The sequence below is a fragment of the Schistocerca piceifrons genome, chromosome 8 (assembly GCF_021461385.2).
Source record: "Schistocerca piceifrons isolate TAMUIC-IGC-003096 chromosome 8, iqSchPice1.1, whole genome shotgun sequence".
NCBI classification, from domain to species: Eukaryota; Metazoa; Arthropoda; class Insecta; order Orthoptera; family Acrididae; genus Schistocerca; species Schistocerca piceifrons.
In genome coordinates, this window is record NC_060145.1 from 178,772,093 (window position 1) to 178,790,047 (window position 17,955).

Here is a 17,955-nt window from a genome sequence, read left to right on the forward strand (position 1 = left end):
AAAAGACCAGGAAAGTATTTTATTGCCAATAATAGCAGAGTGCGTCAGTCAGGAAAGCCTATGAAATTCACACTTAGTCACTGCAAGTCACCTATCAAATCTGTCAGACACATTCCAACCCATCTGAATCTGCCAAAGTCCACTGTTTATGATGTCAGTAGAGAAGATGTTACAGCAGAATGGGTTTGTCCCGGGAGTTTGGTGAGTCATTCGATATCAGCTGAGTAATAGATCCGTCACGGACATTTCAAACCTTCTAAAACAGTTGCCGATGTGATTTTCAAGTGGAAACGCAAAGGTACAATAACACTTAAACCGAGTCCAGATCTCATGTACCTGACAGACAGGGAATGCCGAACACTGCTGAAGGTGATGGTTAAAGACCAGTTGCAGTCAGCAGAAGGAGTCGCTCGTGAGCTCCAAAGTGCTACCATTGGTCCGGGTAGCACAATGATTGTGCATAGAGAGATAAAAGGAATGGGATACAATAACAGAGCAGCTCGTCGTACGCCACAGTATGGGGGGGGGTATCTTTTCATGATTGTGGTCTCCTTATTCTGCTTAAGAAAACTCTGAAGGAAGGATACGAACATATTATATCGCACTGCATACAGCACAGGATCAGTTCGGAGAGGATGACTGTGTGGATACGAATGACAGTGCAATGTACCATAAAGCAGCATCTGTGAGGCAATGGTTTGTCATCAGCATGATTACTAAAATGATCTGGCCTACCCAAAGAGCGGGGCCTAAACCCAATAGAACTATTTTAGGATGAGATAAAGCGTCTACTTCGCTCCAGAACCCTGCGTCCAAATTCACCACCTTATCTGGTTTACGCTCTTGAGGAAAAATGCCATTTCTCTACAGTCGTAATTGATAGTGTTGCCAGCAGAGTTAAAACCATCATTAAAGCGAAAGCCTGTAATAGGTGTCCGTATACCTCTTATCAGACAGTGTTCAGGCGTTAGCAGACTTGCAAGTCTTGTTTGACATTGATGGGAAAGGCGTCTTGTAGTAAAAGCCATTTCTGCATATATGTGTATCCTCCGCAAGCCACCTTAGAGCATTGCGAATGCGTCGTTTGGTAACACTACGATTTCCCCTGCCCTTGTCCCACTGGCGGTCGGTGTATGAGCTCTAATATCTCTCATTTTATCGTTGTGATCATTTCACAAGACTGTGTGGGAGGAAGGAATATCTGGTGCGACTCTCCTTGAACGTATGCACTCATAATTTCAGCAGTAAGGCTCTCTGTGGTGCATGACGCTTCTCTTGGTAGCTCACTAGTTTATTGAGCATCACCGTAACACTCTCTCGCATCTTCGACGACCCCGTCACGAAATGTGCCGTTCTTAGTCGGTCCTTCTGATGTCAGAATTTGATTGAATTTCCTCTAATTTTGATAAAACACGGAAACCCTTGTAAAGGATGGCCGGATGGGGTGTGCTTCAGACTTTCCAAAATCGAGGCCAGTCTTTTAAAGACACCGTAACTCCTTTCGGTTCAACCATAGTTGTAGAATGCTGCTTTCGTTCAAAGAGGTTTCTTTCGAAGATGTTATTTTATAATGGTTCATCTCTCAGCACCAGTCACTGTACATACTACACACATACAAACCCTGTTAGCCAACTTGGAGACCGTGACGACGATGTTTGGTTACCATTCTATTCAGAGAAGCTTCCCTTTCGGCTGTCTGAAAAGATGAGTCAACTCTAATACGTAATTAGTGAAATGTTGCGCTCAGAAAGAGAATAAGACGTTATTATTCGTTGCAGACCTTTGGAGTAAAGTTTTCCATAAAAAAGTGTGAGGGTATGTTGAGAATGACAGAGATAGTTTATTGTTACTTACTTGTCTTGCACTTTACCAAACGTCTACTCTCTGTTATCTGTGTTATTCTTCACTGAATAGGATTTAGTAGTTAACGAATCTTTTTAAACTGCATGGTTTTCATAACGTATTTAATCTCCTTGCGCAATTTATAGCATAACTTTTGTCCTTGGTCGAAAGTGCCGTTTTGAGTTTTAGGTTTAGTACATGGTGAAGGACAGTAACTGTCAACGATTTAACGATATATTTATGTTCATAAGTGAATGTTAATTGTAGTCACATGGTCCAGATAAAATCTTCATTGTTTCAAACAGATAATTATAAGTGAGATCAATCATTATTTTTGGTTATGAATCTTATTGCCCTTTTCTGTCGTTTGGAAAATATGTTTGCATTTTGTATATTTCGTCCTCAGAAAAGAATCTCGTAAATAATAACTGAGTGTACATACTCGTATGATGAGTATGTAACTGAAAACACTACTTATTACACACTGGTAACAGGACTGTAACTCCTTGACAAGCTGAAACATTCTGTTTGAATGTTTATTCACACTACTTCAACTTAAAATCAATTTTCATTCCTAGAAGATTTGTGTCCATAATGCATATTACAGAGGTACCACCTACATTTTATTTAACTCTGTAATTTTCTCTCCTACACTGAAATTCATGCCATGTAAGGAAACTAGTAAAAAAACTATATAATTTATTGCATCAGTTGCAAACGATGATGAGGATTTCATTTGCTTTCTTCACAAGGAGTTTTCTAGGGTTTTTTCCATATAATGTTGCCGTCATTACCAAAGAGAACTTTTCATCGTGAGTATCTCTATTTGGGAGCGAAGCTGACGTACTTGAGGACATCCCCGCCTCTGTCCTTTCTACGTCCCCTCCCTCCTCTTCCTGTCAGTCTCCTCCCCTTCTCTATCTATGTCCTCTCCTTCTCTATGTCCGTCTCCTCCTTTCGTCATATCTCCTGAAATATGTATCATACAATGATATAATTTTATAAGTACATTTTCATTGTGATAAATATTTCGCTTGAAGGTTAGCCTTATTCAGTGTTTGTGTTATCTCGACTCTGCTTAACCCACGTGTCAAGCAGAATCGGGCCAGTCGTTAGCTACACTTTCTATTCCTAGTGATTCCCATTTATTTAAGAGAATCTTAGGGTCAACCGTACCAAAAGGCTTGGTCGTATCTGACAGTGTACAAACTCATCTTTGTCAATTAACACTTTTGAAAATCCTGTAATACATGATTCTGTGCTTCTATCACTTCAGAGCCAAATTTGTGATCAATTTAGAGGTTCTGTTTATTAAAGTTATTCATTAATTTACCTTTCATAATTGTGCCTGTTATTTTTTGGAGTCCCTATTGCTGTGCTGAAAAAAGAGCTATGAACGAAAAGCTTTTTTAGGTTTAGGAACATCGAATACTTGAGTTCTTAAGTGGCAGTTCATCAATGATATCTACTATACGAGTATTTACCTTGAAAGTTGATTTAGTAGATTCTGTAACTACCATTGAATATATTTCGCGACTTAGCTAAAGTTTATGATACCCTAATACAAAAATTTAAATATTATGGAACTAGCTGTGCACCTAGCGTTGCCCTGTTACGTACTCATTTCTATACTATTACTCCATCTCCACTTTCTCCCTCTCTCTCTCCATCTCCTCTGCCCCCGCCTCCCCTTCTCTGTCCATCTCCTAATCCCCCTCTTTCCGTCTATCACAACTTCTGTCCTTTCTGTCTGCACTTCCCCGCCTCTTTCTGTCCATCTTCTTCCTTTTCTCTTTCCACCCACTTCTCCCCCTCATGTGGTCCTTCCCTCATTTTTTCTGAACTATGGCTCGTAGAATGATATAATTTTGTAGATATGTTCAGAAGCATATGTGGATACTGTGCGCTAAGTGCGTTGCAAACAGAGTTCGTAGCAAAGAAACATAAAATGTAAATGTCAAGGCGTCACTCCCGACTCGACAGTTTCACTGCATAAACAGTGAAAATGTAGTAAGCGATTAACCTTTTTTTTTCTTTTGTCATTGTATGGGGATAGTCAGCGAGAAAAAGTTTCGTTAAGGTCTCAAACTATGTGTAACGTTTATTACAGGTCATTAAGTTCACTTGTTATGAAGCACAGGACAGAGTGCTAAGTAGCTATACACTACGCAATGTGTGTCTTTTGCAGCAAATATTATGGAAGTATGGAATAAACACGTTGAAGATTGTATAAGTATTGTATTCAGTACTCTGAATCGTATCACGTAGCACATTTGAAAAAAAGATAAGCATTTTCACAATTATGATAAAGTTCAAAAGACAAACAGTAAATAGCTTTTTCAGAGAGTAAGTACACTCCTGGAAATGGAAAAAAGAACACATTGACACCGGTGTGTCAGACCCACCATACTTGCTCCGGACACTGCGAGAGGGCTGTACAAGCAATGATCACACGCACGGCACAGCGGACACACCAGGAACCGCGGTGTTGGCCGTCGAATGGCGCTAGCTGCGCAGCATTTGTGCACCGCCGCCGTCAGTGTCAGCCAGTTTGCCGTGGCATACGGAGCTCCATCGCAGTCTTTAACACTGGTAGCATGCCGCGACAGCGTGGACGTGAACCGTATGTGCAGTTGACGGACTTTGAGCGAGAGCGTATAGTGGGCATGCGGGAGACCGGGTGGACGTACCGCCGAATTGCTCAACACGTGGGGCGTGAGGTCTCCACAGTACATCGATGTTGTCGCCAGTGGTCGGCGGAAGGTGCACGTGCCCGTCGACCTGGGACCGGACCGCAGCGACGCACGGATGCACGCCAAGACCGTAGGATCCTACGCAGTGCCGTAGGGGACCGCACCGCCACTTCCCAGCAAATTAGGGACACTGTTGCTCCTGGGGTATCGGCGAGGACCATTCGCAACCGTCTCCATGAAGCTGGGCTACGGTCCCGCACACCGTTAGGCCGTCTTCCGCTCACGCCCCAACATCGTGCAGCCCGCCTCCAGTGGTGTCGCGACAGGCGTGAATGGAGGGACGAATGGAGACGTGTCGTCTTCAGCGGTGAGAGTCGCTTCTGCCTTGGTGCCAATGATGGTCGTATGCGTGTTTGGCGCCGTGCAGGTGAGCGCCACAATCAGGACTGCATACGACCGAGGCACACAGGGCCAACACCCGGCATCATGGTGTGGGGAGCGATCTCCTACACTGGCCGTACACCACTGGTGATCGTCGAGGGGACACTGAATAGTGCACGGTACATCCAAACCGTCATCGAACCCATCGTTCTACCATTCCTAGACCGGCAAGGGAACTTGCTGTTCCAACAGGACAATGCACGTCCGCATGTATGCCGTGCCACCCAACGTGCTCTAGAAGGTGTAAGTCAACTACCCTGGCCAGCAAGATCTCCGGATCTGTCCCCCATTGAGCATGTTTGGGACTGGATGAAGCGTCGTCTCACGCGGTCTGCACGTCCAGCACGAACGCTGGTCCAACTGAGGCGCCAGGTGGAAATGGCATGGCAAGCCGTTCCACAGGACTACATCCAGCATCTCTACGATCGTCTCCATGGGAGAATAGCAGCCTGCATTGCTGCGAAAGGTGGATATACACTGTACTAGTGCCAACATTGTGCATGCTCTGTTGCCTGTGTCTATGTGCCTGTGGTTCTGTCAGTGTGATCATGTGATGTATCTGACCCCAGGAATGTGTCAATAAAGTTTCCCCTTCCTGGGACAATGAATTCACGGTGTTCTTATTTCAATTTCCAGGAGTGTATTTATTCTTAATTCACGTAATATTCTTCGAATCAATATATTGTGCTGAACACTTTCTAAAGTAGCCCACTTTCTTCCTAACGGCTCTAACTATCTTCTCAACAAATTTTATCGAAACGGTACTGCGGGCTTGTAATAATAAATGTAACTCGTCATGCAATATGTGGCACTTCTTCACGCATCTCAGTGTTCATGACGTCATATATCATGAACTATCTGTCATACACATATGTAATTTTGCAAGTTCATTCAGTGATGTATGCAAACAGTGGTTCAAATTGGTTCAAATGGCTCTGAGCACTATGGGACTTAACATTTGAGGTCATCAGTCCCCTGCAAACAGTGTCTGCAAAATGTGTCGAGAGAACAGTTAGTAGTAAAAAGGTAATAAAACGGTTTGCTTTATGCGGAAATGAACAACAAAAATGTAGTAAGCGATATACTTGTTGCCTTTTATCATTATGTGGGTGGAGAGGGGGAGGGGGAGGTCAGCAATAAAAAGTTTCGTAAGGGTTTGAAATTATGTGTTAAGTTCGTTGCAAGTGCTAACTTTTTTATGTAAATGAATTTTTATTAACTAAAGCCTATACGGTGGCCAAATTATGCTGAAGTTACCTGCGAAAACGCCATGAAAATTCGTGCAGTAGTTTCGGAGATTAGTGTGATAGAAAGTCACGGCGGTTTTACTAATTTATTATTAGTATGGATAATAGACACAGCAAGTTCATGGGGTTTATTTTATCTGAATGTTAGAACGAAAAGGGCGTCAGTTAGATATTAATGACATAACACCAGACAGAATTCGAAGAATCATACATGGTGTACCACAAGATCCCAGTTTCGGTACTTCACTGTTTCTGATATTCATATATGATCTTTTACTTAACGATTTCAGAAGGTGCAAATTTTGTCTTTCTTGCCGTCCAGGTAGACACTGAAATCCCCGCGCAGTAGTAGCATTGCTGAGGTGGGTTGCGCTATTCTGGAGTGACGGGAAGAAAATGCAACACCAAGAAGGTGTTATGCGACATAAACAAAAGTTATTAGGCATGTTTCTACATATGAAAGAAAACGTCTGTTCACATTTCGCACAAGTTGCGTAAGTCGTGCCCCTCTGTGTATACAAATCAGGTTTGCTTTAAACAGACACTGTAACGGCCGTGAGCGTTAGTTACCCTTGAGACAGGACGTCGTGAGACTGGACGTAGTCAGTTGATGTTAGCCAAGAATGCTTTTAAGGCGACGAAGGCGCCATTATCGTCACCTCGCTGAGTCTGAACGAATTCGAGTAATCTGGGATGCTGCAGAAAGACTTGGCAGGAATTTAGTCACTGTACGTGATTGCCGGCAGCCGTGGTCACAGGAATGTACGGTCGCAAGTGACCAGGCTCCGGACGGCCATGGGACATCACCGAGAGGGAAGACCATTGTGTTGAGATTATGGCTCTGGGGCACCGTACTGCATCTGCAGCAGCAATCTGAGCAGCAGTTACCACCACAGTGGTACAAAGAACTTTACAAAGCGGTTACTTAGAGGACAGCTCCGAGCCAGTCGCATTGTCGCGTGCATTCCACTGACCACAAACCACAGCCATTTACTTTTGCAGTGGTGCCAAGCGAGAGCTCATTGGAGGGAAGGGAGGAATTATGTTGTCTTTGCTGATGAAAGTTGGTTCTGCCCCGGTGCCAGTGATGGCCGTGTATTGGTTACAAGGAAGAGGCCAGTTGAAGGCTTGCAACCAACCTGTCTGCTTGGTAGGCACGCTGGACCTACACTTGGGGTTGCCGTCTGGGGTGCGATTTCGCATGACAGCATGAGTATTTTCATCATTAGCTCGCGCACCACGACAGCAAATTCCTGCGTAAGTCTAGTGATTCGACCTGTTGTGCTACCATTCATGAACAGCATTCTAGTGGGTGTTTTCCAACAGGATTACGCTCGTCCACATACCACTCTTGTAACCCAAAGTATTTAACTGAGTGTCGGCATGTTGCCTTGGCCTGCTCGATCACCAGATCTATGTCCAATAGAGCACATATGGGATATCATCGGACGACAACTCCAGCGTCATCCAGAACAGCATTAACCGTCCCTTTATTGACCCCACCATGGAACTGCACCTCGCAAACTGACATCCGGTGCCTGTGCAACGTAATGCATACTGGTTTGCTGCTTTCATTAAATTTCAGGTGGTTACAGCATATCTACATCTACATCTACATCTAAATCCATACTCCATACCTTGAGTACCTCTATCGGCTCTCCCTTCTATTCCAGTCTCGTATTGTTCGTGGAAAGAAAGATTGCCGGCATCCCTCTGTGTGGGCTCTAATCTCTCTGATTTTATCCTCATGGTCTCTTCGCGAGGTATATGTAGGAGGGAGGAATATACTGCTTGACTTCTCGTGAAGGTATGTTCTCTAAACTTCAACAAAAGCCCATACCGAGCTACTGAGCGTCTCTCCTGCAGAGTCTTCCACTTGAGTTTATCTATCAGCTCCGTAACGCTTTCGCGATTACTAAATGATCCTGTAACGAAGCGCGCTGCTCTGCGATGGATCTTCTCTATCTCTTCTATCAACCCTATCTGGTACGGATCCCACACTGCTCAGCAGTATTCAAGCAGTGGGTGAACAAGCGTACTGTAACCTACTTCCTTTGTTTTCGGATTGCATTTCCTTAGGATTCTTCCAACGAATCTGTCTGGCATCCGCTTTACTGACGATCAACTTTATATGATCTTTCCATTTTAAATCACTCCTAATGCGTACTCCCAGATAATTTATGGAATTAACTGCTTCCAGTTGCTGACCTGCTATATTGTAGGTAAATGATAAAGGATCTTTCTTTCTATGTATTCGCAGCACATTACACTTGTCTACATTGTGATTCAATTGCCATTCCCTGCACCATGCGTCAATTCGCTGCACATCCTCCTGCGTTTCAGTACAATTTTCCATTGTTACAACCTCTCGATATACCACAGCATCATCCGCAAAAAGCCTCAGTAGACTTCCGATGTTATCCACACGGTCATTTATGTATATTGTGAATAGCAGCGGTCCTACGACACTCCCCTGCGGCACAACTGTAATCACTCTTACTTCGGAAGACTTCTCTCCATTGAGAGTGACATGCTGCATTCTGTTATCTAGGAGCTCTTCAAGCCAATCACGCATTTGGTCTGATAGTCCATATGCTCTTACTTTGTTCATTAAACGAGTGTGGGGAACCGTATCAAACGCCTTGCGGAAGTCAAGAAACGCGGCATCTACCTGGGAACCCGTGTCTATGGCCCTCTGAGTCTCGTGGACGAATAGCGCAAGCTGGGTTTCACACGATCGTCTTTTTCGAAACCCATGCTGATTCCTACAGAGTAGAGTTCTAGTCTCCAGAAAAGTCGTTATATTCGAACATAATACGTGTTCCAAAATTCTACAACTGATCGACGTTAGCGATACAGGTGTATAGTTCTGCACATCTGTTCGACGTCCCTTCTAGAAAACAGGATTAACCTGTGCCCTTTTCCAATCTTTTGGAACGCTACGCTCTTCTAGAGACCTACGGCACACCGCCGCAAGAAGGGGGGCAAGTTCCTTCGCGTACTCTGTGTAAAATCGAATTGGTATCCCATCAGGTCCAGCGGCCTTTCCTCTTTTGAGCGATTTTGTTTTTCTATCCCTCTGTCATCTGTTTCGATATCTACCATTTTGTCATCTGTGCTACAATCTAGAGACGGAACTACAGTGCAGTCTTCCTCTGTGAAACAGCTTTGGAAAAAGACATTTAGTATTTCGGCCTTTAGTCTGTCATCCTCTGTTTCAGTACCATTTTGGGCACAGAATGTCTGGACAGTTTGTTTTGATCCACCTACCGCTTTGACATAAGACCAAAATTTCTTAGGATTTTCTGCCAAGTCAGTACATAGAACTTTACTTACGAATTCATTGAACGCCTCTCGCACAGTCCTCCTCATAGCCCTGTGCAGTGGCTAATCTGTCGCTTTCGTTAAACTGTGATCTTACAATATTAATCACTTAAATATGTTAGCTAGACAAACATATTCTCGAAATTTCACTACTCTGGATTAATTATTTTTTGATGTCTGCCCCCGGTAGCTGAGTGGTGGGGAGCAAATAGCTCTGATTACAAGAACATCCCCTGAGTATATATCGCTGTCATTGATACACAGGCCTGAAGCACGCTATTTTCCAGAAGCAAAAAATAACGCTGAGTACTGGTTGCTGGGAAATTTTGTTAACTACGTCCTTAACAAATTAGGATCCGATAGCATAGCTCAAGGTACACATGCTGTGTGAGTTCCACAAAATTAGAAGCTATTTGAATCCCAAGGAAAAGTTCGGTAATATGTTAAAAATTGAATTTGAAAGAATAGGCATTGGTTAATATAAAAAAGAAGACTGTGTTGGCAGTGATGTATTGTAGTTACCTTAAGGATACTATTTAAGATTTTACATATATTTATGATGTGTGCATTTTCTGCTTCAGAGAGTTGTTTTTGCAATTTATAAGATAATGTACAGAACTTACGTGACATTGAGATTGTGTGTCTAATAGTGTCAAAACACAAAATATTAAAGGTGCATTATTGGCTTATACTAGAAATTTGGAAATAGACAGTTTTTATAGAAATGTCCTTATCGATTGGTTAAAACCATAAGATTCTATCTGATAAATGTAATATTCAATGGCTGGCACATTGCCCTGTTCATTTTTGCACTGTGATGTGTAAGTCAGTTTCGCAGTGAAAGACTGATAATATAGATCTGACCACTTCAGATACTTAAGATTCAATTAATGTCCAGGAAGTGTAGTTGGTAGGCTGGTCAACTTTATTATATATCTCCTTTCCGCCATTCTCAAGTATTTCAGAAATTGTCTAATATGATTATTAAATTGTTTTATATTTAAAATTATCCCACCAACTTGCTGATATACATCATGAAGAAATTATGCTTATGTAAAGATTGCAGCTCATGTAATTCAAAGTGCAGATTTTACGTCTTCAGGTTGAAGTTTGAACGTCTTAAAAAAATTTTTTCTTGATGGTTAACTTAATTTTTTCTGGTAATTTGTCAGTAACACAATCTTCTGTTGTCTTTGCTTAATGTCAGCGTAATTGAAATGATCAAACCGTTTTGTTTAGGTAACTTCATGTATGTATAACTTAGTATGTATTTGGAGTGTAACATTATTTTTTTAATAACGTTAAAAAAATGCGGTCAGCGTGACGGACTGTCAATCCTAAGGGCCAGGATTCGATTCCCGGCTGAACCGGAGATTTTTTCCGCTAAGGGACTGGCTGTTGTGTTGTCTTAATCATCATAATTTCATCCCGATCGACGCGCAAGTCTCCGAAGTGGCGTCAAATCGAAGGACTTGCACCAGGCGAGCGGTCTACCCGACGGAAGGCCCTAGTCACACGCCATTATTATTATTATTATTTTTTGATGGTTGGCATTTTTTTCGTCAGCGTAGTTTAACGCCTCTAGCGGCGCGCTATATTACTGTGGCGGGAATCGGGATCAGGTGTGGGGGGCTGAAGTACGAGTTGAGAGTGTATAGTGTGTTACAAAAAGGTACGGCCAAACTTTCAGGAAACATTCCTCACACACAGAGAAAGAAAATATGTTATGTGGACATGTATCCAGAAACGCTTACTTTCCATGTTAGAGCTCATTTTATTACTTCTTTTCAAATCACATTAATCATGGAATGGAAACACACAGCAACAGAACGTACCAGCGTGACTTCAAACACTTTGTTACAGGAAATGTTCAAAATGTCCTCCGTTAGCGAGGATACATGCATCCACCCTCCGTCGTATGGAATCCCTGATGCGCTGATGCAGCCCTGGAGAATGGCGTATTGTATCACAGCCGTCCACAATACAAGCACGAAGAGTCTCTACATTTGGTACCGTGGTTGTGTAGACAAGAGCTTTCAAATGCCCCCATAAATGAAAGTCAAGAGGGTGGAGGTCAGGAGAGCGTGGAGGCCATGGAATTGGTCCGCCTCTACCAATCCATCGGTCACCGAATCTGTTGTTGAGAAGCGTACGAACACTTCGACTGAAACGTGCAGGAGCTCCATCGTGCATGAACCACATGTTGTGTCGTACTTGTAAAGGCACATGTTCTAGCAGCACAGATAGAGTATCCCGTATGAAATCATGATAACGTGCTCCATTGAGCGTAGGTGTAAGAACATGGGACCCAATCAAGACATCACGAACAATGCCTGCCCAATCGTTCACAGAAAATCTGTGTTGATGACGTGATTGCACAATTGCGTGCGGATTCTCGTCAGCCCACACATGTTGATTGTGAAAATTTACAATTTGATCACTTTGGAATGAAACCTCATCCGTAAAGAGAACATTTGCACTGAAATGAGGATTGACACATTGTTGGATGAACCATTCGCAGAAGTGTACCCGTGGAGGCCAATCAGCTGCTGATAGTGCCTGCACACGCTGTACACGGTACGGAAACAACTGGTTCTCCCGTAGCACTCTCCATACAGTGACGTGGTCAACGTTACCTTGTACAGCAGCAACTTCTCTGACGCTACATTAGGGTTATCGTCAACTGCACGAAGAATTGCCTCGTCCATTGCAGGTGTCCTCGTCGTTCTAGGTCTTCCCCAGTCGCGAGTCATAGGCTGGAATGTTCCGTGCTCCCTAAGACGCCGATCAATTGCTTCGAACGTCTTTCTGTCGGGACACCTTCGTTCTGAAAATCTGTCTCGATACAAACGTACCACGCCACGGCTATTGCCCCGTGCTAATCCATACATCAAATGGGCATCTGCCAACTCCGCATTTGTAAACATTGCACTGACTGCAAAACCACGTTCATGATGAACACTAATCTGTTGATGCTACGTACTGATGTGCTTGATGCTAGTACTGTAGAGCAATGAGTCGCATGGCAACACAAGCACCGAAGTCAACATTACTTTCCTTCAATTGGGCCAACTGGCGGTGAATCTAGGAAGTACAGTACATACTGACGAAACTAAAATGAGCTCTGACATGGAAATTAAGCTTTTCCGGACACATGTCCACATAACTTCTTTTCTTTATTTCTGTGTGAGGAATGTTTCCTGAAAGTTTGGCCGTACCTTTTTGTAACACCCTGTATAAGGACCGCTGACATGTAGCTAGAAACAACGAAAAAATTTAATTACGCTACTTTATTATTTCGATGTGGTATTTCAAACTGTATGAAAATCCCTCGTGCAAGGGATCTATGCATGTATGAGGTTCAAAAAACAAATAAATAAAGTAAAATAAAAAATAGTAAAAAAATAAAAGAATCACATCTTTCACTGCCATGAAGAGACGTTTCTACGTTGTCCTCATAGGTAATTTGGCCTTACCGCTGGGTAGGAGGAGGCTGCCGGTAGGGGCCGGACGTGCGCCCGCCAGCGCGGCTCGGCGCAGCACAGGGCAGGGTCCCGCGGCTGGACCGGACCGGACACGTCCCTTGCTGTGTGTGGCGCCAGGCCGCATTCCCACGGCCGTAGGCGCCGTCTCGAGGGCCCTCCACTCAATAGCGGCGTCTGGACAGCGCGCCGCTCTCACGTTAACCAGAGGAGCAGGAGGAGGAGGAGGAGGAGCAGGGGCCGCGTCAGCTAGGGCAGCAGAGTGTCCAGGCTGCCTAACAATACCACCACTTGCAAAGTAGGTTAGAAATCAGATTAATAATGAAACTTCCTGGCAGATTAAAACTGTGTGCCCGACCGAGACTCAACCTCGGGACCTTTGCCTTTCGCGGGCAAGTGCTCTACCACCTGAGCTCCCGAAGCAGTGCTAGTTTTGCAAGGTTCGCAGGAGAGTTCCTGTAAAGTTTGGAAGGTAGGAGACGAGATACTGGCAGAAGTAAAGCTGTGAGGACCGGGCGTGAGTCGTGCTTCGGGAGCTCAGATGGTAGAGCACTTGCCCGCGAAAGGCACAGGTCCCGAGTTCGAGTCTCGGTCGGGCACACAGTTTTAATCTGCCAGGAAGTTTCATATCAGCGCACACTCCGCTGCAGAGTGAAAATCTCATTTTGCAGATTAACAATGTTGCTCACGCAGCGTATGTTGGCTTTATCGGGCAACAACAAAGTTATTGACTGTGGATGGTATCGTCAGAATGGAAATAATGAAGTCACTGCAAAAAAGACATAAATTTTGGCCCTTATCTTGAATGGATTCCCACGTAGATTTCGTCGAAGTTGTTATGGCTCATCTTGTTGATTCTAGGGTAATTCCACTTTTCCTCCTAGAAGGTCCAGATCTGTATTTTAGCAATATTTGAAGACCTAACAAATGCGTTTTTCAGGAAATTCTTAATGATCAAACAATCCCAGATCAGAACAATGGTATGGTAGAAATAATTTTTGACTTGGTGTTCACGATCCACAATTTTATTAAACTTCTTGTAAATTCACATGTACTTCTTCTTAACTGTGACATCATCAAGAAAACAGTTTTGTATCAATCTTCATATATTTAATTTCCACTTTAACCAAACACAAGGCTTGACTGTTCTTTTACAAAGCGAAATAACAACTTAACTTCTGCAAAGTGAATCAAAGACTGCTCTGTGCGCATTCGCGCCAAAACGGTTACAAGTAAGTCAAAGATAATGACAGCCTTACAGAAATAAATACACACAAGAACCATATCACTACAATATATCGATATATCGAAGTACCTATACAGTAATAAAACCAAATGTGAATACTGTCACAAAAATATGTCTGTTACTTCGCAGAAAAGTAGCGCGATATTACTGGTATCGGGAAGTGGGGTTGGAGCGCCGTAATGGTCACGTAAATAAAGAACCATTACAGCTGGCACAGCCACAAGTAGCGCCAGCCTCGCAATACGCTGTCCCTCGTCAGTACATGTCCGAAGAGCATTTGACTCAGAACTACACCAGCACTTAGTAGCGATAGTATGGTCGTTTTGGGCGTCGGGGGAAATTTGTGACAGGATTAATGATTTCCTGCTACGGAGGACGCAGTAGTTTATGGAGTCGTCGAGAGATGTGGAAGTAACTTCAGATGTGCGTCAAGTAAATGGTTTGAGACTCAAACTGTTCTCGTTGTGTATTAATGATTTGTCAGGCAACTTACACTTTACGTAGAAGTTTCAGTTACCTACGAGGGACGTTCAAAAAAGTAAGACAACACATTTCTTTTTCTGAAAGCTGTTGGGTTTCATTCAGGGTTCCGACAGACCATATTACTTATCAGCCTTTTGGCTACAAAACTATATTTTTCAACATAGTGTCCGTTCTGTGCGACCGATTACGCCACTGCACTGCGAGGGCCTCTATGCCCGCATGCTACCACTCTAATAGTTGACGTCGGAACCAACGTTCTGCTGCATCAGTAATCTCATCACTCGCTCACTCCTTCCCACGGAATGCATCCTTCATTGGACCGAACAGATGGAAGTCGGAAAGCGGAAGATCGAACGGGTTTGCGTGACGTTGTTGCGATGATGACAGACGCCTTGCCCAACGAGTCGCCATGGTTTTGTTCACTGACAGGTCTAATCAGATACTCTGCAAGCACCTAACAATATCTACGATGTTCTTATTTTCCGCCAAAAGAAACTCATTGACAGCTCTCTGCTTGGAACGTACCTCCATTGCAGTCGCCGTTTTGAAGGCTACATATAACGTCGGGGGATGACGGTATGCATGTATACAGATGGCGGTAGTATCGCGTTCACAAGGCATAAAAAGGGTAGTTATCCCGTCGTTGGTTATTCCATCTTTTTCTCATAGTCACCTCTCTTTTGGCAGTCCTCTCGCAGAGATTCGATTGGGGGATTATCAGGAATGCCGCGCGGGATTAGCCGAGCGGTCTAGGGCAGTGCAGCCATGGACTGTGCGGCTGATCCCGGCGGAAGTTCGAGTCCTCCCTTGGGCTTGCGTGTGTGTGTTTGTCCTTAGGATAATTTAGGTTAAGTAGTGTGTAAGGTTAGGACCTGATGACCATAAAATTTAACACACATTTGAACATGTTATCAGGAATCTTTTGCCAATGGATAGATTATCCACAGACCACGTGTCCTGTGGATACACACGTGAAAACGCTTCCGACAGTGGTTATGGCCGCGCGACTGGAATTAGCGGACTTTGAATGCGAAATGGTAGTTCGAACTAGATGGATGGGACATTCCATTTCGGAAATCGGTAGGGAATTCAATAATCAGCGATCCAAAGTGTCAAAAGTGTGCCGAGAATACCGAATTATAGGCATTGCCTCTCACCGCTGACAACACAGTGGCCACCGGCCTTTACTTAACGAGTGAGAGCAGCGGCGTTTGAGTAGAATTGTCAGTGCTAACAGACAAGCAACACTGCGGGGAATAATCGCAGAAATCAATGTGGAACGTACGGCGAACGTATCCGTTAGTACAGTGCGGCGAAATTTGGACTTATGGGCTATGGCAGTGCCCTTGCTGACAGCGCGACATCGCGGGGCTTCTTAACTATATAAGACCTTCTAGCAGGAAAAGTGGAATCACCCTAGAATCAACAAGATGAGCCATAACAACTTCGACGAAATCTACGTGGGAATCCATTCAAGATAAGGGCCAAAATTGATGACTTTTTTACAGTGACTTCATTATTTAAATTCTGACGATACCATCCACAGTCAATAACTTTGTTGTTGCCCGATAAAGCCAACATACGCTGCGTGAGCAACATTGTTAATCTGCAAAATGAGATTTTCACTCTGCAGCGGAGTGTGCGCTGATATGAAACTTCCTGGCAGATTAAAACTGTGTGCCCGACCGAGACTCGAACTCGGGACCTTTGCCTTTCGCGGGCAAGTGCTCTACCATCTGAGCTCCCGAAGCACGACTCAGGCCCGGTCCTCACAGCTTTACTTCTGCTAGTATCTCGTCTCCTACCTTCCAAACTTTACAGAAGCTCTCCTGCGAACCTTGCAGAACTAGCACTGTTGAAAGACCGAGCTATATAAGCTGGACCCTAGACGAGTGGAAACCTGTGTCCTGGTCACATGAATACTGATTTCAGTTGGTAAGAACTGATGGTAGAGTTCGACTGTGGCGCAGCCCCCCGAAGCCATGAACCCAGGTTGTCGACAAGGCACTGTGCACGCTAATGGTGGCTCCATAGCGATGTGTGGCAGTGTGTGCTTGGAATGGACTGGGTCCTAGTTATGTTTGGCTACTTGGAGAGCATTTTCAGCCATTCATTGACTTTATATTCACGATCAAGAATTGAATTTTTACGGAAGACTATGTTTGCGATTGGTTTGAAGAACATCCTGTACAAGTCAAGCGAATGATCTGGCTACCCATCGAACATTTATGAGAGCGAATATACTTCCAACCAAAAAGCGATTCTAGTAGCTGGAGCCGGAGGTTTTCGTTAACCATGCCTTTTGAGTTCTTGTGGTGACACTTCCATAGAAAGTTATAACCCTTAGCACATATTTCTTTTTTTGTAACCGAAAAGTCAAATACCGATATTCATAGGAGATTTAGCTTTCAAAAGGTTATAATATAACGAAATATTTTCATAAAAATTTTCGTCCTGTATTTCACCCCCTTAGGTCGTCAGTGTCCAGAAACAATGAAAACCTAATTTTTTCCTTTCTAATTGAGAAATCAACTACAAATTTTCATATATTTAGCTTCAATACTTTCAAACTGAAATATTTCCATAAAAACTTTCATCATCTGCTTCACTCCCATAGGGTTGAATTTCCAGAAACACGGAAACAGTATTTGTTATTTCTAACCGAGAAACCGAACTCCAATTTTCATAGATGTATCTTAATAAGGTGAAAAAATTGGTGAGAATAGTTCAAAAGAAAAAGCCATGCAGTACATGGAAGAGCCAGTTTTGAGGAGTCCTAGTCAGGTTAATTTTCATCTAAAAACCTCTTGTGAAATAAGGAAAATCAATAAATCTTTGAAAAAGGAATGTTCTGTTGGAGTTGATGACATCTCTAACAAGGTATTAAAACAATGTGGAGCAGTTACAGCTGATGTTCTGAGACACATCTGTAATGCGTCACTAACTTATGGTATTTTCCCAGACGGATTACAATATGCCATTGTCAGACTACAGAAAACGGGACACCACAGATCTCAATAATTACCAGACAGTATCTTTGCTCACAGCATTTTTAAAAATAGTCAAGAAAGTAATGTACTCAAGAGTGATTAGCAGTCTCAGCAGTAATGGGATACTTAGTAAATCGCAGTTCGGATTTCAAAAATGCTGTTCCACTGATACAGCAATATACAGTTTCACTGCCCACCTAATAGAGT

At 43.5% G+C, this 17,955-nt stretch overlaps 1 protein-coding gene across 1 annotated transcript in view; it reads right to left on the reverse strand.

Annotated features, from left to right (window-relative positions):
* The window catches only part of LOC124712166 (formin-like protein 14), a 64,135-nt gene that overhangs the window by 646 nt on the left and 45,534 nt on the right, over nt 1–17,955 (reverse strand). The window contains exon 2 of the mRNA XM_047242461.1: nt 13,024–13,304. Within this exon, the coding sequence (XP_047098417.1) occupies nt 13,024–13,304 (281 nt within the window). The remainder of the gene's footprint in view (nt 1–13,023; nt 13,305–17,955) is intronic.